General features: G+C 43.7%; 1 protein-coding gene across 1 annotated transcript; it reads left to right on the forward strand.

Moving 5' to 3' along the window:
• Window positions 1-911: 911 nt before the first annotated feature.
• On the forward strand, window positions 912-25,643 carry rnf13 (ring finger protein 13). Its single transcript, XM_029146305.3, has 10 exons — window positions 912-1,144; window positions 2,961-3,185; window positions 3,404-3,484; window positions 8,573-8,695; window positions 17,773-17,860; window positions 18,192-18,282; window positions 18,656-18,761; window positions 19,044-19,137; window positions 23,874-23,954; window positions 24,250-25,643. Exons 2-10 carry the CDS (start codon window positions 3,072-3,074, stop codon window positions 24,618-24,620), a joined length of 1,149 nt encoding a protein of 382 aa, XP_029002138.1. The 5' UTR covers window positions 912-1,144; window positions 2,961-3,071; the 3' UTR covers window positions 24,621-25,643.
• The last annotated feature ends 203 nt before the right edge of the window (window positions 25,644-25,846 follow it).

A 25,846-nucleotide genomic window follows, 5' to 3' on the forward strand; every position in this document is an offset into this window, starting at 1 on the left:
AAAGAAAGAAAATGCAGTTACTCAGGGTTTAATAACTGCAAGCACTGCTGCACCAATAAGAAATACAGTGCTGATAAGGCAGAATTTTAAACCCTTTACACCCTATAGCTTAGAATGTAGACGTCAGCTGAGATTTACTGATTGACATAGTCACAGTTTCTGAATGTTCCAAATGTGAACATTGGTGGAAAACATTGTAGATGAGCTTGTAAACTTAAATTAACTTAGGCCATACATTTTTATTGCCCAATCATGTAATGATTGATCATGTTTTGAACATAATATCTTACTTTGAAAATGAGCTCACACCTGGAACTGTCAAAAAGAATAATTCATTTTTTTTTAAATTACATTACAAATCAAATTTCGGATAAAACAATGTTCTATCATCTGTCAATGTAATTTATTTGTGTGTTATTTGTGTGTGATGTTTATCACATGCACTTCAATTCTAAAAATCAGTGACTTATTTAATGTACAGCTTTCCTTTATTGTTGAATATTTCATATTTGCGTTAATTTGTATTTGTGTTTCACGTTTCACAACTAGCTTCTTCGGTTTAATGCATCTAGTCTGACTGTATTTATATTTGTTGGTCTATGGAGGTCGCTAGAGATTCAAAACTACAAATTCTCCCCAAATGGTATGCTAAAAATAACGTGTATTGTTTCGAAACAGCATATAAATTTCCCTTACAATATCCATTTTATTTAATAATCGACTTTGCTGCCACTTAATGTCCTACTTAACAAACTAAGGCGTAATATAGCTCTAAACACAGGCTCGCTACTCTACTGTGGTCGATTTAGCAATAAATGCTTGTTTGTGCCGTCACGTGGATCTGTTTACGTCTGCAGTCATTTCCGGAATAAGATGATTGACAGGTGGCGCAACCAATCGACGAATGAATCAGGTGGGGCGCATGTGGCGGAAGTTTGCGCTCTGGGCTAGCGTAGAGGATTAAACTGTAACGTTTATTTTCATTCTGTCTGACTCAACGTTCAAACAGCATGAAGTATAGTCAGCTTCGTCGTCCGTGTACATGTGTCTTCACGCGACCTGTATGAGAACAGCTGCATGAGAGCGATGTGCCTGCCAGCAGCCACATTCCTGGACGACGTAGACCTCCAGGCAGAAATTAAAGGTAACGCCGAATACCCACGACAAGCTAGCTAGCCGCGTTAGCATCGAGCTAGCTCTGCTGTAGGACGGTTTGTTTTTGTAGCTAGCTGCACACCTTTTAGGGTGCCCACACCACACCTCTGATTTATTTATGTGTGTAACGGCATCCCAAAATAACTGCTGCTTGTCCGTGACATTAACGCTAGCGTCCAGTTTGTTGTGGATTGTCCGTGGTCCGCGCATGATGAGGTGGAGCGGCTGTATAAGTAGAAACTATTTCGTGGCTAAAGCGTAATTCGAAGCAGTAATGGGGATTCAGGCTTCTAGTTAAAGTTGAACACTGCTTCTTGACGCACAGTTGTTCTTGCCGTGGTATCATATTACACCATTACACCAGTCAGCTTTCCCGTGATTGTTGTCATTTGATTTTTAGTCATGTTTACTGCTGTCACGAATGAAGTTGCTTTTACTTCCCCTTCCTTCAGGTCTTTGCTGATCATTCTCGCTTCTTCTTTCATATACTTGTTTCCCCTTGTTTTAATCATTGTTACAGCTACTTCAGCTAAATGTACATCTTTGTTTTATGTATTTTTTAAATATATATACACGTTTAAACAGAATGAAACAAAAGAAATGGCGTGTGCACCTATATTTACATTTCTTCTGTCAGAAGAGACAGGTGTAATTATGACATCCTTTTGTCTGCCATATTAAGATGTCAATAAACATAATAACTCAAGTAAATAGGAGTTGAAGACCCCTGGTCTAGTTGATAGATTCATACTACTATTCTCAACAAAAAATGTAAGAAATACATTTTTTAAAAATTATTTATACAGCTTGTTCTCAAACTTTTCTTATTAGAATGTGCACAACAAATAAATGCTTTGTAATCCTGATATTCTTCTGTAATATCTGTAACCCTCTACTTCTTGCTTGACAACATGATTTTAGTGTTGTTGGCTTAATCATTTCAAGTTTGGCAAGACTTTAGCTTTTGGTTTCCCCTGACCTGATCACATGCTTCCTTCACTTCATAGTGCTTGCAACCTCATTCTTTGATGTTAATGAGAAACAGCACTGTAGCATGGAGTCCCGTGTTTGACATGTAAGGTTCAATATTAATTCATAGTGTCACTGCTATTTATTTTTGGGTGTCCCCTAAGAATTTTGGATAGTGGTGAGGTGGTTAAAATATTTTCCTGTGAACTAGGACAACACAACCCTATGCATCATCAGTTTCTGATGATGGTGGAGTAAAGGAAAATCTGGAATTGGCTTAAATGGATTTTGAACCGTGTAATGTTTTCCACTTCTTCTCGGGTGCTTTTATATGTTCTGCAGATTTTCCAGTTTTCCACTTCACACTAACCTAGAGAGGGTGTGGGCCTGTCGAGTGAGATGATTGAAAGACCAGATGCACGAAGGTTTAGGCAGAACACTGTTGCAGAACACTGTTGCACCACTCAGAACAAGTACAATATCTGAGACTAGCATCAAACCATCAGTCTAGTTGACAACTAACCTGTTTCTTCAGATAGGTGCCAACAGCCAGATGTGAAAAATCTTCTCTCAAGGATAGTAAACACTTAAATGAAGACTTTTTGCTGAATCATAACCTACTTTGACTTCTCTCTTGGTTGAGGAAAAGACATTGCTGACTGTGTTTGCATACTATATATATATATGTGTATATATATGTACTATATATTTTAGCCTTTAGCAAAGGCTGTGTACTTAATTCCTTTTTTGGTAATATTTCTACACATTTCTTTGAGAATATTAATCTATTGAAGAATGATTTCTTGATTGAATATTTTATCACTGCTCTTTTCCAGGTGTGGTGACCACAGACGGTGTGTAGAGGTTCCCCCACGGGCCAGTTTGTCTGTTTGTGTATGTTTCTAAGTGAGTGGCATAGCAGCTGGGTGCTGTAACGTGAAGCCAAGATGCTGCTGTCTCTGGGAATGTTGATGCTGTCGGCCACGCAGATTTACACCATTTTTACCGTTCAGCTCTTTGCCTTCCTCAACCTGCTTCCTGTGGAGGCCGACATTGCTGCTGTGAGTAATTCTCACCTTTTTAAATATGTACTGTAGAGGTTTCCATCAAAATATCATATAAATAAAAGCATAACTCCAACACAGTTATATCCTGCCAGTGCCAAAACTGAACTATACTGTTGTTCTTGTTAATTGGTAATTTCTCACTTGGTTCAAGAATGATACTTTTTTTGTTCCCTCTAATCTAAACTAATGAAACCTATCTAAATATTTTTCAGTATTCATTTGACAACAAAACTGAGAACTTTGATGACCTGCCTGCTCGGTTTGGTTATCGCCTCCCCAGCGATGGACTGAAGGTGAGTGGTGCACTTAGTTTATGCTGTTATTACAGGATTATTGATGTGATGAACATATACAGTTTATGTAGTAGAATGTGAGTGAAACTAACAGGCCTACTGCAAAAAGTGTAAACTTTAAAGATTCTGGCTGAGCTGCAGGTTAAATGTTAAAGTTTTGTGTCACGTGATAAAACTCCGCCCATACATTACTGGTCAGTGCCGTGAGTTGAGGTAACATGCGTTGCTCTGAGCTTTCAGTATGCTGCTGCCCACCCAGCACACTTGTTGATCCACAAAGCTCCCAAACAGAAGGGATGATTCATGTCTGCTCTCTGAGTGGTCATTGTGGTCTTTCTCACTGTCGAGAGCCCAGTTGTTGTTATTCTGCAAAGCTTTTGGTGCACACAAGGCAGCTGGATGCTTTGTGGATTGTTATGTGTTTGTGTTTAAGTGGAAGGTAAGTCCCGTATGTGTGGAAATCCATAATTACTACTGGTTTTAGGAAGCTATGTTTAGCATCAGCATAGTATCAGTTCCACAACATAGCTTTGGCATTGTCACGAGTGGAGCCCATGGTATATTTTAGGAATCTGGAAGTCTGAAGACCATAAAGCTGAAGCCACTTTGAAAGTATTGTCATCTGCCGTTTGCCTCTACCCATTATAATCATAAAGTTACATAAGCAATGTTGTGCCAGAACAAATGAAACCACTCTTTTTAAAAGGTGATTACAGCAACACATACCTGATTCTATACAGTCATACAAAAGTCAGTGCACCTCTTTTATGTTGTTTTTAATGTGCGTGTGTAAAAACGTACTAAAAACTCTGATCAATGCAAAGTTCTTTGAAGTAACATGTAAAAATAAAAAAGGTAAGTTGCACATCAAACTGGAAAAAGGTTATGAAACACTTGGCAATGACTCAGACAATGCTGTGCAACAGAACAATGATTCAATGCAAACCAGTTTGTCTACATTAGAATGTCTGAAAAACAAAAGAGTCGGGTTTTGGAAAAGCCTGGTCAAAGTTCAGACCGCAACCTAGTTTAGATGCTGTGGCAGGACAGGAGTCGGTGAACAGGAGCAAAGATTAAAGGATGTATGTGTCTGCACAATGACGTGACAGCCACACAGGAAACAAAGTGTTGGCTCAGGTGTTGCTCAATATTGCACAGATGTTTTTTGTGTAAAAAAAAAAAAAAAAGTTACATGTTCTTAGTTTTAGGTTGCATTTCTCTCCTTAAATCAATTAATTTTATTATCCAAAAACTATTAAAAAGGATGATAGTTTCCCCCCATTTTAAATGAGTGAAAAGTTGGGAGAGCTGGTGTTCTCTGTCTTAACATTAGTCCGTTTCTCCGCCATTAAGTGAGAAGAACCTTTTCACTTCTCTTCAGTCAGCTGTGAACTACAGAAGCTCTAGTACAGTATGCTCTGTGTATTTCCGTTATTGGTCATGGTGAAGGTGGTTTGCTGAGAATAATATCTGACCTCAGTCCTGGCAAACAGCAGGGGGGATTATAACACTCAGTCATGTTGCTCAGTGTGTACGTATGCCAGCGTATTAGTCTTATGTAAGAGCTTGTGTTATGAAAGTGGAGAATAGGATGGTTTCTGTCTTAAATTCACGTCTGCTGTCTGTGCTGCTGTCTGTATGAGGTATGGTGCTGATTGCATTGCAGACATTCTGCCCTAGTCCTCGAGGGCTATATTAAGTCCATCCATCCTGAAGTTACCCTCGCATTTGCTGCATACTGTGTGGGTGTCTGTCTGAGTGAGTTTGTGAGAGCTGTCTCACACACCAGCTTTGAGTTTCAGCTGCACTTACGTTTCTGTGTGTTGCCTAAACCCATATTATCAGACACAAACACCAACTTTTAACTTTACTGTACCTAAATGCCTTATTTGTACAGTTCTATACTATAAAGAGAGAGATACACCTTATGAAAGTCATGCTTAATTTTTAGTCAGAATCTTTAGTTCATCTTTAAACTGCTATTTTATGCATTTGGTAATGAACCCACTTCCCAAGTTTTGGTACATCACCAGGGAAACCTCCAGCATCACGAGGCAGCACAAGCCACTACAGCCTGTAGGATTCCCCACAGGGAGCGAGGCTTCAACAGAGCTTTCCCTGTTTCCACTTACACAACCAGGGCTTCAGAGATGCTTCAGGGGTACAGCAAGCTTGTGTACACTGGCTCTATGGACATGCAGACAAGCTTTAGGTTCATCCACCTATAACTTCTTCCATTCTCCTGGAACCTTCTGTTTAGGAAGGTTTATGTCCTGCTTGGTTCATGTGAACTTAATTCCTATTCATCATCTTTGAGATATTGTAACTCAACACATCGCACTTCTCCACAGCTCAGTAAATGATGACATTTATCAAACACTGGCAGCAGAACATTTCTGAGAACATTAAGGAGAGGTAGATGTTTTTACATCAGACTCAAGACAGGACGTCTGTACAACCAATAGACGAGGCAATGTGACATTTAAAAAAAATATATATATATATCAATATTTAAACTAAAACAACGTTTCCCCTTTATTTGACATTTCATTCAATTTCTATGCACGTATAAAAACCCACACAATTACAGGCCTCTCATAGCTGAGATGAGACACTTGTTGCAAAGTCTGTGTAGTTGGGTTGTGCAGTGAGAAATGAGGAGGATCAGCTCTGAGCCTTTATAAAGTCTATGAAGAAGTTGTTGTTTCTTCTTTGGTTTCCTGCAGTGCATTCACATGATCACCTCTTGTGAAATGACTAAGACTATTTGGATTGTTTCAGAGATAACTGCAGCTGCAGGATACGCCTCTGAAAGAGTTTGTGGTGTATGTATTTACTGTCATTCTTTAATTAGAATGATGAGCAAAGTAAGCTAAAGCTCATCTAACAGCCTTTTGTGCAGCATTATCTGCTCCCTGTTGTGGTCCTGAATATTGAGGGGTCTTTTGAAGTGGCTTAAAAAACGACTGTATCAGAATGTGGAATCACAAAGGCTTTAATCTGCTTACAGGAAGCCACAGTTATTCTAGAGCGTATCATTAAGTCCTTTTCATCTCTAGACCCATAGCAATCTGCAAACAAGCCCTATGCTGAGAGGTTTTTGACAGCATTGCGTATAATCACTGTGCGATCGAAATTCCCTGTCCTTCCTAGTAAATGTTGTAGAAGAGTTAGTGCCAGCCCCAGCTGTTTGTTAGACTAGTTTAATTTAAGACAACTTAAACCAGCTGCAGACAAGAAATTAATAATCAAAACTAATATTTAGTTTTGTCCTTGTTTGCTGTGGGGTTTTTTTTTGTTTGTTTTTTTTAACCTTTGACATCTTGATCATTGGTAGCTAACGCTGACGGTGTCACTGTTGTGTAAAATGGAATTTCCTTTCTTCTCTTAATCTGTGTTTCCCAGTTTTACCCTCCTCATTTCCGGTTTCTCACTCTGCCTCTACTGCACTGTGTACTTCTGCCAGGTGCTCGTCTTTCCTCTTCCTTTTTCCACCCAACAGAGGGCACTGCTGCCCCTGTTTTTAAAGTCAGGAGGAGGAATGTGAGGCAGTGGCACAGTGATGTCATTTAGCAGCGCAGGGGCCGCACCAGTGGAGTCGCCCAGAGGTGACGGTGGCGAAGGCCGCGGGCGATTCCCCGTCCCTCCTCGCGCTGTGGGATGTGAGACTTCACAGATATCCCGTTTGTTTTATTTCGACTGCCAAGATTTGCATTGGGAGTCAGCAGTTTTCAGGTCTGTGATGTAGTTCAGTGGCTCAGCTGCAGTTTTGGACCAATGTCAGTGAGTCAGCTGCTCAGGGAACATCCGTGAAAGTCCTGGCTCTCTTTGATTTACTGTCTGGGTTTTTATAGCTCTGGCTTCAAGAAAGTGAGAGAAAGACAGAGAGTCAAAGCTGGCGGCTGAGTCCCAGAGTCCCAGAGCAGTCCACACTTCCTGTCTACCACTCAGTTCTACACACACAGACACACTCACACTCACACAATGGTGTTAGTTACACTTGCATAAGGGCAGTAGAGATTCAGAAACTGGCATCAGGGCCCACCCTTCTCATCTCTTGTGTATTCTCTTTTCATAATTTCTTCTGTTTTACTCCTTCTTTGTTCTCACAATCAGTCTGCCTCCCTTTCTATTTATGGTTTCCTTCGTGTGCTTCCTCTGTTTTTCTTTTTGTCAGTGCTTAGTAGGTATCTGATTCCCTTTGCTTCCATATTTGTGTTCTTCGCTGTTCCTACCTTTTGTTCTCCTTCCCTTTTATCACTGCCAGGCCCTCTCTTTTTCTCACTATCTCTCTCATCAGTCACTTCAAACCTCCTGTTGAAAATGCAGCAGGAAGCAGAGAGAGAGACCAAGATCGGAGATTAAAGGTCCAGGGTTTTTTAGCTCTAACTATGAGAAATACTATCACAAATGTAAGGGATTTAGTGCACATTCAGTTTGACTTGGATTTATGCTCTCATTTCTTGTATTTCAGTCATATTCTCTATGCCAGTGGGACAGTCTGTATTAATAATATATGCACCACCAGCTTAAATGAATGTTTGATTTGCCTGTGTTACATCTGGGCTGCAGTAGGACTGGCTTCCAGCGTCTTGGTTTTTCATCTGCGGTTTGTGTTGGATTGTTTCCTGACGACGACGACAGACTCCTGTTCTTTAGAAACAGAGTCTTATTTTGGTCATTTATTACATCAGGATATGATATTTGTATTGAAAACTAAATAAACAAATAAATAAGCAGAAGCTCTGCAATGCATATACGATACGTTAAATTTTTATTGTTTTGATTTTTCTTTTCCTGAAAATCCATTTAAAGTCATACATTTCCTATAGGATCCGGAGGAACATTGATGTTAATCAAGTTTCAGTTTAAGGCCGTTAATTTAAAAAGTAGATGAGCTGATTTAATTCACTTTCACTGCTTTTCAGACTTGAAAGCTCTGTCTTTGCATGTTACTTGTCTTCTTTTGACGGATGACTCCTCATTTGACTCCTCATTGCCTGTTTGTGTCCCAATGAATGGCATTTGCTTAAACTTGGATGTACGTCACTGTTTCTCACACCGTGTCCACTGATGTCATTCCCACAGGGCTTCCTGATTGGTGCACGTCCAGAAAACGCCTGCGAGCCCATCGAGCCCCCTCCGAGGGACAATTTGACGGGTGCCTTCATTGTGCTCATCAAGCGTTTTGACTGCAACTTTGACGTAAAGGTACATTGGTTATACTCATTTCTTCCATACAATTAGCAGCCTTGAACCAGCTGCCTCTACTTTTCACCATAGTTTTAGGTCTGAGGTATGTGCTCCAGATTTCCTGCTATGTGCAGCATTTTTCACACTTTGAACTCTTGCTTGTTTCCCTGACATACCTTTAGTTCTTATACAGTTTTCTAGCAACCATCGCAACACCAGCGTGTCCTCAGCAGCTGTTGAATTATAAGGCTAACCAAAACTCTGACAGGTTGTGTACGCTCACTGTTTGAGTGGGTTTTCATTGAACCTCTTGGATCAACTGGTTGAGACATGAAAACAGGAAGTGTACATTTCCCTTGCCATGGTTTCCTTTGGAATCATGTCCTATTCAGCCACTTCTGTTACTGCTTCCTCCTCTCAAGCTGCACATTTTTACCAATTTGAGAAGTTTTGTTTAGTCATTGAAGTGGGCTGTAAGATGTTGAAAATTGTGAAGAGTCCAGGGTTAAAAACGTAAACGCACACTGATACAATACAGGCAGTTAAATGACTGTAACAGATCTGTTCTTCAGTATTTCAGCTGTTTGCTCATGGGCACAAAGTAAACCTGAGAGAAGAGGGGAGAAGTAGAGTAAGTTGGAGAGAATAGAGCCGGGCTTGAGACAGTGAGAGCAGGCATGAGTAATGGGGTGAAAGCGGGGAAGGCATGCAGCCTCTTGGCATACTTTCTTCCACCTTTTTCCATCCACGCTTCTCTTACTCTCTGACTATTTAGTCTGAGCTTTTCCCTTTGAAGCTTTTTGGTTTCTCACCCATGCGTTCACTCTCACATTTCCCGTCTATTTCTCTACTACAGTCAGATTTGTTTTGTTTTCATATTTCGTTGTTTTACTGTTATTTTAACTCTGCAGCAGCAGTAACTGTACAGCCTTATAAGGTTTTACTGCATCTCTCACACCCATTGAAACATGTTGACAGACAGAGCAGTGAGGTGTTCCTCATGCTGGAGTGTAACCAGGCTCTGTTCACATAGCTCTGTGTCAGACAGACACACAACATATACACGCTACTTTACCATGACATTCTGAACCTCTGACTTTTTGTTACTAAAGGAAAAATGGGTCGTCTGCTATAAAGGTACTAACTTCTGTATTGGTCAAGGAATTAAGATGTAAGTGGCATCAAGTTATATCCTGTCCAGGGCCTTGAGAAAAATCAACAAGCCTTTGTATAGTTTCTTTACTGTAGTAAAGAACTCTTGTGCTGGTGGTCGACTTATCCTTTCTGTTGTTCAATCGTCTCTCTCACATGCTCTTTTTGGTGTAAGCCTTCATCTCAGTCTTACACACACTTCACTTCCTCCTCTCTCTTAGTGGGGCTCAGTTCCCCCCAGAAGCTGCAGGGAAACAAAGGAATAATAGATTCCATCTTGACTGACACAAGGCATTTGGTGTGTGTGCGTGTGTGTGTGCGCCCCCCCCCCCATCGCCTCCACAGCCTCCCCTATAGCGCTAAGCGATTAGCATCTAGCAAGCAACAGCGTTCTAATGGATCCGTGGCTGTAATGGGCATAAAGAGCATGCTCACACACTTAACTCTCGTTAAGTGTCAGCACCTCCACCCCTAGAGTGTGTGCTGTTTAAAATTCCATTCTGACTAAAAAAGTGTGTGACAAGACATGTCAGAGAGGAGGTCGAATGTCGAGAGTGAGCTTTGGAGATTGGGAGGGGTGTTGATATTAGGCACATGCACTCAGAGACAGTGGGAGAGAAAGGATCCTTCATGGCTGTCGGTCTCTGGAGGGAGAGAGGGTTCCACTTCCTGTTCACTGGGATTCTTTGAGGTGGTGGGAGCCTCTTGGTAACCTTTCTGGTCGCACAGGAAATGCAATACCCTTTTCCTCTCTCTCTCTCTCATGAATCTCTGCGTTCGTTGTGAGGTTGCTTGTATCCTGCTGCCCACAGACGCACACACACACACAGTCTATGCATTAAAGCATAATGTCTTTTATTATGTAATGTGCTTATGTGGTTGTTTTCTCCTCTTTCTCTCGTTGAATGACTTTGTCAGTCTCTCTCTTTGTGGCCGTCTCTTTTTTCAGTTTGTGTATCTTCTGTAAACATCGGTTCTATGAGCTTCATTTCTTTACCACCTGTTACTTCATGCGTGACTATATTTGCTGTATGTTTACATAGAGGACTGTTAAGTTGGATTTTAATAAAACTGCCTGTATTGAAACACATTCATAATAGTGTTAGAGTTGTACAAATATCAAAGGGTCCTACAGCCATGAAAAGGACTGTGTAAAGTCTGCAGTATGATTCTAGAGAATAGTGAAAGGATCCTAGTTGCTGGCCGAGGTGACAGGCTTTTGCCTGGAAAATTTCCTGTCTGACACCAAAGGACTGGTTCCGATTTAAATATACAGTTTGGTGTGAATGCTTTTTGTGCCACCAGGAAGCTGTAAACGCCAGGTAACGGCACAGATCAGGCTTCACACTTAGGAGAAAAGTTGTCCTGACAACTTTGTTATTTCATGTTTCAACAAAATGTTGTCTTATGATATATTTTTAAGAAAAACATATTATGTAAACTATACAAGTACTACATTATTATTAAGTATAACAATCTGTCACCTGTAATAAAATCTAACTTGTACTACTGAAAATGTGGGAGTCTATTAATTAACATGTGCGTCACACTTAACTACAATATTAAAATCAGGATTCAAATACTACTTTTACAAGAGGCAGGGTAAAAAGGAAGAAGAAATAAGTTGATTTTACCGCAAAGTAGGCAGCGTACGGCGTTTCCCTATTGTCAAAACACAAACCTGAACGAGTGTTTTAAATTATGAAAAGTAGATAGAGACCTGCTCAAATGGAAGCTTGTTCACATTAGGTGGAGCTTAAGGCGCCGGGACTGTGTTTGAGATTTGCTGTTCATAGTGAAACTATATTCTCCTATAAGTAGAACATACGAAGTAATGACTTGCCAACACATTTTACTTCCTATTAAGTCATGTGTTGGGGTCTGGGGAGCGGAAAATAGACGGTTTCGAGAGCATGCGGTGATGTGCATGACAAGTTAGTGCTGGACTCCATAGAAGTAAAGTGACACAGAGATGAGGGTTAAAGTCTGACTGCTTATCTTGAGGCGTGGTCATACCAGGCTCCTTGCTCTCCACTTTTTTTTATTATCTAAGTTGAATATGTGACAACACGGCTCGATGAGCGGGTGAAGGTTAGGAGGGCAGGAGTATAATCCGTCAAGTCAGAAACTCTGCTTGTGTGTGTCTGCCACCGCTGAAGCGGCCCGGCATTTGTTCTTGTGGCTGGTAATTTCCCATCTAACCTTGCTTCCTATTTGTGCTTTCCAGTAAGCATTTCTATGTGCATTTGTACTGTTTTAGCTGCGGTGAGCTCAGCTCCTGAGAGGAAGAGAGAGACACACACACACACACACACACACACACACACACACACACACACACACACACACAGGCCTCAGTCTATTCAAACAATGATCTAGCTTCTTGCACAGGCTCACTCAGTCTTATGACAGGGTATGACTATGGCTGACTGGATGTATGACTAGCCTGAGTGTGTGAGGCTGAGGTGGGGGGGGCAATAAACGTATCTCATGAGGCACTTGTTTTTCTGACCTGTTCTGTGCTGCGATTTGTTTTGGCAACAAACTGCTCAGCTTTACTTTTATGACACACACACACACACACACATCCTGTACATGTGCACATATTAAACATCGCCATCTGAAGTTCTCTCCATTTTACATGGTGCTGCCTCATCAGCCTTCGATTTCTTTCTCTGAATACTTAAAATGCTTCTACTCAGAAGACAAAACATGCCGATAAAGTTCTCACAGAGAGCACAAATCTGGCTATGTTTTACTTTCTATTTTTAACCTGTCTATTTTACAGCTTTATTTATATAACCTTCGAAATCCTAAAAAGACGAATTCCAACTTAAAGACAAGCAAAGACTGACGTTTACTTGCTCCGTTTTGGTCTCATCAGTGTGTGTTGTAGTCGGCTACAACACACACTAAAAGCTAAGACACTTTTTTAGATCACATAGTCCGTTTTAACTGTGTGATGCGTCTTATGTTTGTGGAGTGAAGCTTTGCGGTGTGTTATCAGCTCCTTCTAGCAGGTTGCACTTTTATTGAATTCTTTATCTAATCGACTTTCTGGACCTTGAAACTAAATCTAGCTCCTCTCTGTGTAGCATCGAAGCACAAGAGAGAGAGATAAAGAAGGAAGAGAATGATTGTGAAAGAATGGGTCGAGGTAGTGGAGATGTCAGAGAAGGGCAGGACAGATTTCTGAAGAAGTTAGCAGTCAGGGTGATGTAACAGATAACGAGGGCAGGGAGAAGGGATGAGGAGGGGGTTAATTTTAGAGAAATGAGGAAGAGGAAGGGTCTGATGAAGAGAAAGGATGGGAGGAGAAAAACGATGGGTTGAGGAAACCCGAGGCTAAATCACTCCTATGTCATGAGGGAGGAGGAGGTGATTGGAGGTCCTATTGCATCTAATTTAGTTTAGGACAAAGTGAAACAGTGGAAGAGCCTGAACTTTTTCTTATCTGTCCATTCTTCCACTACCGGCAGAGCTAAGGGCACCTCAGAGGTTGTCTTGTTTACTAAACCTGCTCAGGAGTGCATTTGACTTTGAGCATATGTTGCCAGGACAACAAGTCCAACTTGACCTTGGAAGAATTAACAGATCAAGGTCAAATTGTAATGGCTAACGTGGCTAACCTGGTAGTGAATGATGACCGGGCCCAGGTGCTGATGGAGACACGCTTTCCTCTGACTGGCTGCACTGGTGCCTAAATGTGACAGCTTCACATTTAGGCAACACTTGCTTTCAGCGACATGTGAAAACTGTGGTGTGCTGCCTGGTCTCATTTACACAAAGCTGAGGTCAAGACTGCTCTATGCAAACGCAGGCCAGCGACTGCAGCAAGTTCTGTACTGGTCCACTCTGATGGCTGAGATTGCACGAAAATGCATAGGAAAATAGATGAAATGGCAACGAGGATGTTGGATCAAAGAATAAAGACGAGGAAGAGGGATGTGCAAAGGAGAAGTGAATGTGTCTGAGCTGCAAAACCCTGTGCGGAGATGCAGTGGCAGCACATACTCCCACACACAGGCCAAGATTTAGTAATTATTGACACAGTCAGTCCCTGAGTTGATGCAGCGTGAAATAGTGAAGCCATCAGCATCACTGTCCACATTATCCGATTTCTATATGGAGATGTGTGCCGAGGTTTGTTTTATTCCCATCTTAGTCAGAACATGATTATATCTAGCGTATCTAACTGGTAAATGGTGAGTTCTTAATTGGTTATGGTGGAGAAACACCTCTACAAAGCAGCCAGACTCAAATACAGAGGCTTTTGCTTTTTGTGGCTCTCTGATAGAAAAGTCCAGCCGAGAGGGAGCGCGGCTGCTCCAGGTGCTCCACCATTTACACACTTCCAGTCATCTGTGACCAGTGGGAACTGCACACTTAAGTATGTGCACACACACAAACAGGCACACAAATATTAGGCCTGCGGTGACCTGTAGTGGAAAAGTACCTCGAAATACCGTTTCTTCATTTTACAGTGAGTGGAGGCCTGTGTGTTTCACATTCAGCACAGGAAGCTGCCTGACACAAACACGGCCTGTGGTCACGGGGCGCTTCACGCAGCTCACGCTGCTTTTCTACGTGTTTGTGACTTGGATTTAGTTTTTACCATCTCCAGTATGTGAGTCTGAGAAAACACATGTTGGTTAAGAGTAGATATTATTTAAAAAAAGGATTTTGTTATTAAGGACTTGCTTTAGAGTGAAAAGCTATTTGTCTCAGAAGACACTCCAGATATTTCTTGAAGATCAACAACACTGAACGTACCGCCACAAAAACCACACATTGAATTGTTTACATAGGTTAGTAATGACTATCATTACCCAATTAATTATATCAGTCAGTGTTGATTGGAACTGAGCTTTAATGAGGTCACTGTGTGTTTTAACATCTTCAAAAGCTTATGACAAACAACCTCCTTTTTGATCTCCTTAATTGGTCGGTATAATAATGAATAAAGATAAATAAACATGAAACTTGGGAAAAATGATCTGTTGAACGATTGGGTGGAGGATTTGTGGAGTCAAGTCACAGCAGATGTGAAGATGTCCTTGAGAAAGGCACTTTGCTTCTTAGTTTTCTCTTTTACTTTTTCACTTCATAGGAACAATACACAGCAGCTGGTCTGACCTTGATGAAGATGTGACAGTCTACACGTTTAAAATGTCTAATTTATTCAGAACAGAATGACATTCTGACGTTTACTGGTACAAAATGTCCCGTAGGCGCTGATTTGGACTGTGTTCAGGGGGTTTGGTGGTGTCAGTCACCCAGGAACATGAAGCTGAGCCTTTTACAACAGCTCTGAGGATGAAATCCATGAACGCCACACTGCTATTGTTCCCATTTTGGAGGCTGTCTTGCTTTTCCATCTCCATTGTCACGTTCATTAGCACCAAAGCAGGTGAAGCTGATTGACAATTCCTCTTCTCTGAGCGCAAAATATAACTTTAAGTTGATTTTAATGGAAGGAAAATCTTTCTCTCGTGTTTCTAAACAAGCCTTCTATCTGTACTGCCCCAATAGAAACCATGGGGGTCAGTCAGCACATCCCTTTCTGCATTATTGATTTTTCTTTTTCCCCACATCTCATTTTTCCCCGTTCTCTTGCTCTCCTTTTCTGTCGCACTCTCCTGCTTCCTCCCTCCGTTCAGTCTCAGGAATGCTTTGAATGTCCTTATCTCTGCCCATGCAAACACAGGGGTGAGCCAACAGCAGAGGTTGAATTCCTCTGCAGATCCCAGTAAAACTGAGTGCAGCACACGCTGCCATCTAGACAGACTACAGCCATCATGGCTTCTTACTTTCACTGCAGATCCCTTACACGACACCGAGCACAAGTCTCGCTCTGTTACTGTGGCAGTAGTAAACACCATGACGCGTTTCATCACCTACTGCACGCTGTGCAGCACAGTGCATTCACTTCTAATGCAGGTTCTGTAAAAACGCGCAGACGTAAAGACAATCCGCTGATTGTCACGGCCTTCTCAGGAAGAATGTAAATCAGCCTCCGTCTCTCTCTCTCTCTCTCTCCTTCCTCAAAGCACGTGCACGTTCCCAAAGTTGTCACTTTGTGCGTCGCTCGTCCAGACGGCCTGCTTCTAAGTGCACACAGCAGCCATTGATACCTCCACACAATACTCCCTCACAGGCAAACACATGGGCTCTGAGCACTGCGGCTGCCATACGCGCTGCTTCACGTATGCCTGCGCATAAAATTACAGTGACAGGGCACCGCCAAAGGAGGGCTGCATCTACACGCAGGCCACAATAGGTCCAAGTGCAGGTCCTCGTGCAGTTTAATGCACAGCGGCGAGGTTAGCGTCAGCGGCGAGGTTAGCGTCAGCGGCCTGGCGTCGTTTGACTCGGCCGGCGTTTCTCTCGCTCCTTCTTCCGGCACCGCCTGCACGTCACCGTCGTTAATCTACCACGGGAGGGTGGCACATGCGCTGACTAATGAGCCACATCAGTTTTCCTGCAGTGGGTTCAGGTAGTGAAGTCAAGGGAAGAAATGGCCCTTGGTTTCGTTACGCTGTGACGTCCCGTGCTTTTCAGGAGCCATGCTATTGTGCGTGTGTGTGAACAAAATGTAGCCTCTCAAATGAAACATGGCCTGTATTTCAGTATTTTTTAGACCAATAAAAAGTACTTGTTATTGGGGGAACAAGATTTGCCAAGCGTTAGTTGACTAATGATACGTCTCCTGCGTCAGTTTGTTTCGTTGGTGATGAAACGTTGTTGTCTAGAGGCTGTTGGAGTCCATTAATTCTGTATATTGTTAAGCTTGGACACGCTGAGCTTTAGCGGCGCTGCCATGACGGAGCAGCACCACCACCTCTCTGTGCGAGAGCACGTAATGATTCATTCCAGGATTATTTTCTCACATCCTATTTCCTCCGCCACATCTGCTGAGGCATCAGCCACAACAATGGCTGTACAGGATGCTCAAGCCTCTGTAGTGTGTCAGAGCCACAAAAACAGCCCCACAGATGGAGGATCCTCATTCCGTCGGTTTCCCCTGCAGCCATGCAGCAGCACACATGGCCCTCTGCTGCTCAGGAGTGTCCCTTTTTATTCTTTTACTGTGTTAACGTTTCCAGGAAGTTGTAAAAGCATTATCAGCTGAGGATTAAGGGAAAACATACATACTGTACTCCCTGGGGCCTCTTGGAAGCTGCAGTGGCTTTATAATGTTTTATGATGTTCATTTACATCAGCAGGCTCAGAATTAGTGAGGTTTAAACGATTCTTGGGAATCTGAAATCCTTTAAAATCTGTTTTTGTTTGCTAATAGTTTGTTTTTAAAGCGATATCCGCTAGCTTTAGCCAGGCGTCGGCAAGCTGGATGCTGTGACCTCTGACCCCTACTGTATGACATCATGCGCATCTCTGGAAAGAGGCGTGGCGATCAACTTCACGTGCGACAGAGACCCCTAAAAGAGCGTTTTCCACCAGGGGGCTGGAAATGCACACGTTGAGAAGGGCAGTGTGGACGATCTGTGGGGCTTCTTGGCATGAAAATTTACAAACATCTTATTGAGACATTAATGCCCAATATTGCTTAGTATGAGAAATATAAGCAGTCTCCTTTTAAATCGGCAACAGACAATGTCTTTGAACAGGGAACAGGATGCGTTTGAGTGCACATGGATGATCATTTGACCCCGGACTCGACCTCACTAGGCTAAAACCCTAAAAAGCGGAATCGGACCTCACTTTCACTTCTGCATCATGTTTAATGTGGTTCGATGCTGCTGCGTGAGACGGTGGAAATTAGATTTGTTCACATTACCTGACACACAACGCCTGTCATCAAGATAAACGCCTCCACTTAGAGCTGTTTTAGTCCAGCTGTAGTAATAGCCTACTGAGGAGGTGGTTTGCACCTGTGTGGACGTGTATAAGAACCGAGCCACAAATATGTTGTCTGCTCACAGGTCCTCAATGCCCAGAAGGCCGGGTACAAGGCAGCCATTGTTCACAACGTGGACTCTGATGACTTAATCAGCATGGGATCCAACGATCGTAAGTTATCACCACCTCCCTCTCTTCTGTGTAGCAAACATCCAACACAGGTGTTGTTCAGGTAAATATGCACAAGACATCGTCTTTAACTGTATTATGAAGTATGAGCATGATCTATAGGAATTACCATGTACTGAAGGATGTGATGGCCTGTAGACCACATCACTCTCCTACAGTGAATCTATATTATTATTATTATTATTATTATTGCTATTAGTGGTGGGTTCACACCAACAAACCATCAACACCAGACTGGAACTATACATTTCGTAATTGCTCTATGAAGTCGGGTGTTAAAATGAACTTTTTGTTTTATTGTGTTCCTTTTCAGTGGACATCATGAAGCAGATAGACATCCCCTCTGTGTTTGTGGGTGAGGAGACGGCCAACTCTCTGAAGGAGGACTATGCTTATGATAAGGGGTAAGTCTGCACTCAAACCTTCTTATGTAGTAACACATGTTTGGTTCAGGGCTTTAACAGATAATCTGCTAATGAAACGTCTGTCAGGAATGAGAGTTAGGAATGTTTCCCAGTATTAAAGTACATTTTTCTCATTTTAAATCAGTTGACGTGTCTGTTAGACTAAGACTTTGTGGACCAAATTAGCAACACTGCAAATCTGACTGGAGCAGAGCTGCAGGGCCCAGTAATTAACGGTGTAAAATGCCATTATATTTAAAGAGGAATGTGAACGTGACCGTCGCACGGCGTGTGAGCTGACGAACTGTGTCGGTCACTGTCACACAATGTTTAGGATGCTTTCATCACCTGACACATGCTCTGCGTCTTTCAGGGGACATGTGGTCCTGATGCCAGACTTCAGCCTGCCGCTGGAGTACTACCTGATCCCCTTCCTCATCATTGTGGGAATCTGCCTCATCCTCATAGTTGTTTTCATGGTAGGTGCAGTAGTGGTTTATTTTAGTTCTGAACTTAAAAACTAAAGCAGGAAAACGCCGGCTGTTACTTCAGGTGTCTGTGCTTGTTACAAGTCCACACCAGCTCGCCATCAGCTTCCTGTCTGGCATTGTCCTGATTTAACAGTGTTGCATGGGAGAGCGAAATCACAGTTACATTTTTTTGGATTCAGCACCTGGACCACAAAGATGTGTGTATGTGTCGATTTTGTTCTGTGTTCCTTTGAGGATGGTGATGGATTTTCTTTTCTCCGCTATGACTAGATCACCAAATTTGTGCAGGATCGACACAGGGCGCGCAGGAGCCGCCTGCGCAAGGATCAGCTCAAGAAGCTTCCAATTCACAAGTTCAAAAAAGGTACGAAAGACGGTAATGTTGCAATATTAGTCATTTATAGCCAGAATAAACGTCTCCTGAAGGAAATTCAGTAAGAAAGAATTTTATGAGTGCTTCAATACCTGACATTTATATAAACACTGTGTTGCAGCACAGTGAATGTATCGAACCTAACTTTCAGCTGATTCTGTCGTCTAACCTTTGACCTCTAGAGTCATTATTGATGTTATTTTGCTTTTACTCACATGACTCAGTCCATGAGAGAGATGTCATCACAGCGTTACGACACATCATTCCTTCCTCAAGTCCTGCACCTTTGAGTTAATCCGATTAATGTGGACTTGATTTTTTTTTCCACAAAGCCCTCTGTGGCTGATTAGGGCTTCTCTCTGTTGAGACCGGACACACGATGGGTTGGAATGTAGTTTGAGTCATATAAAAAGCTGAGTGTATTTTGGATGACATGTGACCCCCCCACAGTAGGTGTCATGTGGTTCTGGGGACAGAGTAAAATAAGTGAGATGAGTGGTTCATGGAGGCTTTGCCGTATCTTTGTGTGAATTTGAAACCTACAGGTTCTGCTCCTGGCTTCCTCCCCGTGCTTGCTACAAGGGTCAGCCTGGCTATAGCTTTGTTTTGCAATGCAAATCCTTTTTGCTACGGTCAAGCTAATTTTGTCCGTGTATTTACTTTTTCTTTTGTTTTTGTGGTGGCCGTGTTTCCTCCAGCAGCTGTGTTCTGCAGACTGGAAATCCCCTGAGTACCATCAGCTGTGCAGAGGGAAACACCAGGCAGCTTTATAGTCTACGGGTGGCGTATAATAAGTAGCCCCCTTGCAAAGCTGCTAATTGACGGGGTTATGAGCGAGGCTGCTCCTCCCCGCCTGGCAGGAACAGATGCGGATGCAACGCTGCTAAAAGCATGCGTTGCTCAGATAGCTGTTTTGGTCACATCGCTCTCTGTGGTTCATGCGCTCTGCTGCTCGTGTCTGTGAGCAGCACCCAGTCTGACTCAGGGTTTCCAGCAGGCGCTGCTACAGTCGACCTTGACCGGAGCAGGGAGTTCAGATATCCAGGAAACGGCCTCCGGGGCGGCGTCTGCGCTCGTCTCAGCTGAGTCAGAGCACTCGGCGACACAGGAAGGGGAAACCGAATCTCCACCTAATCACATTTTAGGCACAACCCTCTGTAGCAATGCTAGCTTGGCGAGAGAGTGGGTGGCCTGGTTTGAGCATGGGATCACCATAACAGGACAACCTGGCATCAGTGGGCCTGGACCTCTGTTAACAGGTCATATGTAGTCACATAAAGCATGATAACGCTGTACTGGGGTGGTGGGGCTGCTATCAGCACAGTGTACCTCAATTCCTGCCTGAACTTTAAAGCACTGTGGGCTGCTTTTCCATGTCTCACACTGAAGTTTTTGGACAGGGTGTCGGAACCTGTTTATGTGAGTGGGAAGGATGCCTAATGTCACCCTTGGCCTCCGCTACGGTTGATAATGCTGAGCTTAGACTCCGGGGGCTTTAAACAGATGACGCTATAGTGAGCAGGAACTCTGTGATGCTGTCGTTGCTTTAAACATTTAAAGGCACTGTCTTTGGTGAAAGATCATGAACGTCTAGCGTGGCATTTGTGAAGTTTACATGTATTTCAGGACCCCTTTGTGTTAAATAGAAGTGCTGTATGTTTCAGATGATACTGAGGCACTACAGGGACCAAAGCTGGCTTTTTATCTGTGCTGCGTTAGTGTGAATCGGAGGCGGGAGCGTTTAGAAATGCAGCGCGATGTTTATGTTCGCTTCTTAGCGAGTGAAGTCATTTTGAGAAGATGTTAACCAGCTGATGAGCCACAGCCTAAGCTGCTGCTGTGCTGGCAGGATGCCTTTGTGCTGACGAGTGTGTCTGCCCACCATCTACCTTCCCTGGCAGAGGAGCTCACACTGACATTATCCGACTGAATCCATCATCTCTCTACGTCCCTGTGGCAGAAAGAGTTATCGATTCTTTCTTTTTACCAGTCCATCTCATACATGTCGCTCCTCTGTCGCTATTGGCTAGTTTGGTTTTATTAATGTTGCAGCTAGTCAGCTGACAATTCTGGTGTAGAATTAGGTCAGATGTGGGGACGTTGGATATTGAATAATGTCACACTTGCATATATGGAAATGGAGGTCTGGCTGAAGCAAAGAGTAGACAACATAAAGGGAGTCTGTCCTAATGGTGCACAATGGCCTAATGAAAAGCACGCTACCCATGTAATTGCTGCACAATACCAGTCTGGCCAGCAGCACTGGAACATATCTGCAGCGATCCGTGTCAATGTACAGGATTATGTAATGGCATCGGCCACGGTTGTCAGCGTGCAGCGCCGCTCTGCCACTAAGCTTGATTTACGCTCTGGTTTTATTGCAGAGCCTTGCGTCATCCCCACTTAGGCCATACGCCTGATGCTTGACAGTGAGATCTGGGCCTGTGGTGCCAAGTTCTGCCAGTAACTGTCTTTTACTTGAATAGTGAACTCGTGCACCTGGGCGCGCACACAGTGAAGTGGGGATGTGAAGGGGAACCCTCAGCTGAGAGGCTCTGGACCTCCCTGCCGACCCCTGACCTGCAGTCTGATCCCTCCCCGAGTCTGACGAGCCGGTCCACCCCTCCCCTCTGCTGTCTTCCTCCAAGCCATAGGCGGGAAGCACACACACACACACACACACACACACACACACACACACACACACACACACACACACACACACACACACACACACACACACACAAACACACACACACACACACAGAACAGAGCAGCTGCAGTATCTCAGCCGTCCGTGTGTGAGGCATGTTGATGTCAGCACAGACGAGTGCTCGCTGCCACCGCTCTTGTCTGGTCGGCTCAACCAGAAGCATTTTATTGTGTGTGTGTGTTTTTTTATGTTCCTCCTCCATCGGTCATTCACTCCTTCCCTGCTACACACAGTCACTGCTCATCCGGAGTTCAGTAGGACAACGTTGTTCCTCTGAGAGCGAGGAATGCTGCCAGGCCGGCTGATTAATGAAAAAGCTACACTGGCTCACGAGCCCGTCTAAGATGTGCTACTGGTCCAAAAATAAAATATAGGGAATTCCCAGTTTCTGAAAAACATGGATGCTGCTAATAACATTTTAGCATCTAAAGAAGTCAGAGGCAAAGTTTAACTGAGCACACAATATTGGTCTTGATATGAGATGAAAACCTACGTTGTTGTATGTTAATATGTGCGCAGCAACGATGTAACACAGCCGGCCTGTGGCAGGAGCTTTTGGAAATGAGGAGCGAAGCACTTTGATCAGCACAAGTGAAGGAAAGTGTTCCCCAGCGAGGGATGACCAGGCCAGACTGTGAATGACGGTCTGCTGCAGAGCACTGCAGGTTTCTCACACAGGAGCCCCGCTTGTTTCACTAGTATTAGAATGTTAGTATCTACAAGTGTTGTGCGTCGCACTACACTAAAAAATGTACGTTTACAGATTGTGTTAAAAACAGAGGATTAAAACTCTGATTGTAACATCTTACATATGAATCAAATGATATCCTCCCTGGTTCATTGTCTTAAGGCTTTCTGTGCTTCACTCAGAATAGTTTGGTGCCACAGTTGAGCATTTCCTGAGTGTATACAGAGTCCATGCCTGTGTAAACGTTCCCCTTCCCTCACGCCAGCTCCAACGCTGGCCTGGCTGGGAGAGTGACAAAGAGAGGAAAAGATGGAGGTCGCTCTGGAGTAACGCCAGAAGGAAAGGAGGGATGTCGGTGGGCGAAGGTGGTCGTTTAGGGGGGAAAAAGTGGAACTGAACGTGTGAGGAGGGAGATGGAGCGAAGCTGGAAGTATCAGCTGGAGGTTCAAAGTTGCTGATGCTCCGCGAGAAAATGAAAAGGGAGCCGAGAGGGAGGGAGGCCGTGATTTGTGTGACTCCCCATCCTTATACGGTCACATGCAGCCTTGGCACGGACACACACAGCCTAGTCGGGGAAAACATGCTCATTTAGAGCTTACATAAACACACCGGACCAGAGCCTCCGCCTCCCTGCAGCCCAGCCTGGGGAAGAGGAAGGGAAGGAAAAGGAGAAGACCGCTGTGGTATTCAAAGGGAGTGCGTTGATAAATTCCTGAGCTTTTAGTGCACAGAGAGACGTTGCTCCTCCTCCAACATCAGGAAATGCAGCACTGGCTGCTGAGCGACTCTGCCTGCAGGCCACCGACTAGATGGGGGTTGGTAGGAACATACTTTATTTTGGAAATGAGATGAAGAATTTGAGGAAATGGGAATCATGAGGCAGCTGGAGCTCTTGACACATCTTGGCCCCACCTGCTGTTAATCATCTTCAGACAATACAAACACACCGGACCTACGCTGGCTGCACGGTCACAACCATCCTTGTTGTAACATTGAAGATATTAGGCCACTGTTAAGTGTGATAGAACTCCATGTCACAGCACATAATTTGGAGGGTGTGTAGAGGAAAATAATTTGGTCAAAGTGATGAGTGATGCAAAGGTTGGCAAAATGCCTGGACTGGTTAAACTCTGTTTAGCTTCTTAAATATCAGAAATCACCATGGCAGGTTGGTGGTTGAAGTCCTGCCATAGTTGCAGAAATAACTGGATTTACATCTGTATCGTCATGTGCGTTTCCACTGGCAAAGTGCGATGATTAATCATTGAATCGCATTCTGTTCGGTTCAGATCAGCTACACTAATTCTTTCCGTCTTCTTGGCCCAGGCGACAGCTACGATGTCTGCGCCATCTGCCTGGATGAATACGAAGAAGGAGACAAACTCCGAGTCCTGCCATGTTCTCACGGTGAGTGTGGACGTTTCAGTATGAGAAAATCTGAAACAAACGCCAGAGTGACGTCATTTTCATCTTGTACTGGACTATGATTAATGGGGAAACTTTTCAATTTATAAAAAGTCCCCAAATTGTGAATGGCTTGGTAATCTCCAACCCAAGTTACACAAAGACAACCAGCAAATCCTGTGTTGTGAGTGTGTGTGTGCAGTTGTGATTTGAATGTGTTTTATGACTGTGGTTAATACTGAAACAAAGTGTGGGATTGCTCCTCAGTCCGGAGCACTAACCTTGTCGTGGTTCACAGCCTACCACAGTAAGTGTGTGGACCCCTGGCTGACCAAGACTAAGAAGACGTGCCCGGTGTGCAAGCAGAAGGTGGTCCCCTCGCAGGGCGACTCCGACTCCGACTCCGAGGAGGGGGACAGCAGCCCTGAGGAGAACGAGGAGGTGTCGGAGAGCACCCCGCTGCTGCGCTCGCTGGCCTCCACCAGCGCCCACTCCTTCGGCACCATGTCCGGGGCGTCGCGCTCGGAGCAGGACCAGGAGTCCTCGGAGTACGAGGACGACGAGCTGGACAGCAGCGACAGCGGGGAGGAGGACACCGTGGAGACTGTGGTGGTGCAGATGCAGCAGCCGTGCTCCGAAGACCACGAGCACGACCTGCCCCGAGCTTGACTGATTCATGGCTGGTCTGATCGGTCAGAAAGAAATGAGACGAGTGCCCTCACAGCGTCCTCAGCCGCGGAGAATCTGGAGGGCCCCTAACAGATTGACCATCCGAAATTCTTCTGTCACTGCTAACAATGCTAGATAACAATACGTAATGTATCCTACAGGTTCAGCACATCTGTTTTATGTTTTACGTTTGACACGATTCTGAGTAAAATGTTGATTTTCGTGTCTAACAGGAAGTCAGGGCTGATCGGGAGACGTAGCTGGACTGACGTACAGTAGTTTGTCTGTACCCTGTTGGTCAGTAAATGTTAGTGAAAAATGTTCAGAGGTCACAAGATCACAAAAATGACAAGTTAATAAGGATATTGTGTAAATATGATGTATGCACCACAGTATGTTACATTTTTAGCTTTCTCTTATGTGTTTACAATAATTGGGAAGCTCATTATTGTACATACATTTTCATGCTACACCTTAAGACGCTATGCAGCATCTTGTTTTGTAAGACTCAACTATCATTAATGGACGATAGAATCATTTAAACCACAGCAAAGCGTTTTTGCCAATGTATTTGTAGGTCTTGCGTACGAAGGAGCCCCGATGCTCCAGTCTGTGTTCTGTGCCACAGTCGGTCTGTTTTAAAGCGTTTCACTGTAAGAGGTGAAGAAACATGTTTGATGTGAAGACTGTGCTCTGTGACGCCACAGCGTGTCAGAAGTTACACTTGTGCAAAGTGCTGAGAGACACTTGAGTGGAAAGTGTGTCCACGTTGCCTGTGGTAAATTTCATTTGGCTGCTCCAGATCTATCATTTCATTGAACCTGGTTCCTGGTTGATGGGTTCCACCGTGCACTCCTAACCGGTCTTGTCTTTTTAATACTGTTCAATGCCCCCCCCCACTGTTGCTAGATTTTTCTTGATAATTCATGTTGCCTTTTTCAGTTGAAATATTCCATCAGTGTTTTGTCGCTCACGTATCTGTTCTCTATGAATTCACTTCAATAAAATGAAAAGTACACTTGCTATGAAATGCTTTAATCGTGTTTGTACGTAAAATGTGCATCATTGTCCACCTGCAGTCAAAGCAACGCCAATAAACTTCCTAAGACCACTGGTGTCAAAAGACCGTTTCAAACAGCTTCAACGCGCTAGCCTATAAATCCTCAGTGTACACTGGGCTTTAAACAATCATCCATGGCCTGCTCCAAGTGAGGTCACTCTTTCTG

Source organism: Betta splendens, chromosome 4, assembly GCF_900634795.4.
Source record: "Betta splendens chromosome 4, fBetSpl5.4, whole genome shotgun sequence".
Taxonomy (NCBI): domain Eukaryota; kingdom Metazoa; phylum Chordata; class Actinopteri; order Anabantiformes; family Osphronemidae; genus Betta; species Betta splendens.

Excerpts from the sequence above, each read along its gene's own strand:
- rnf13 (XM_029146305.3), top strand. The coding sequence starts at position 3,072 with ATGCTGCTGTCTCTGGGAATGTTGATGCTGTCGGCCACGCAGATTTAC. Across the intron at positions 3,186-3,403 it reads TGGAGGCCGACATTGCTGCT|TATTCATTTGACAACAAAAC; the intron begins GTGAGTAATTCT and ends AATATTTTTCAG. Across the intron at positions 18,762-19,043 it reads TCCTCATAGTTGTTTTCATG|ATCACCAAATTTGTGCAGGA; the intron begins GTAGGTGCAGTA and ends CGCTATGACTAG.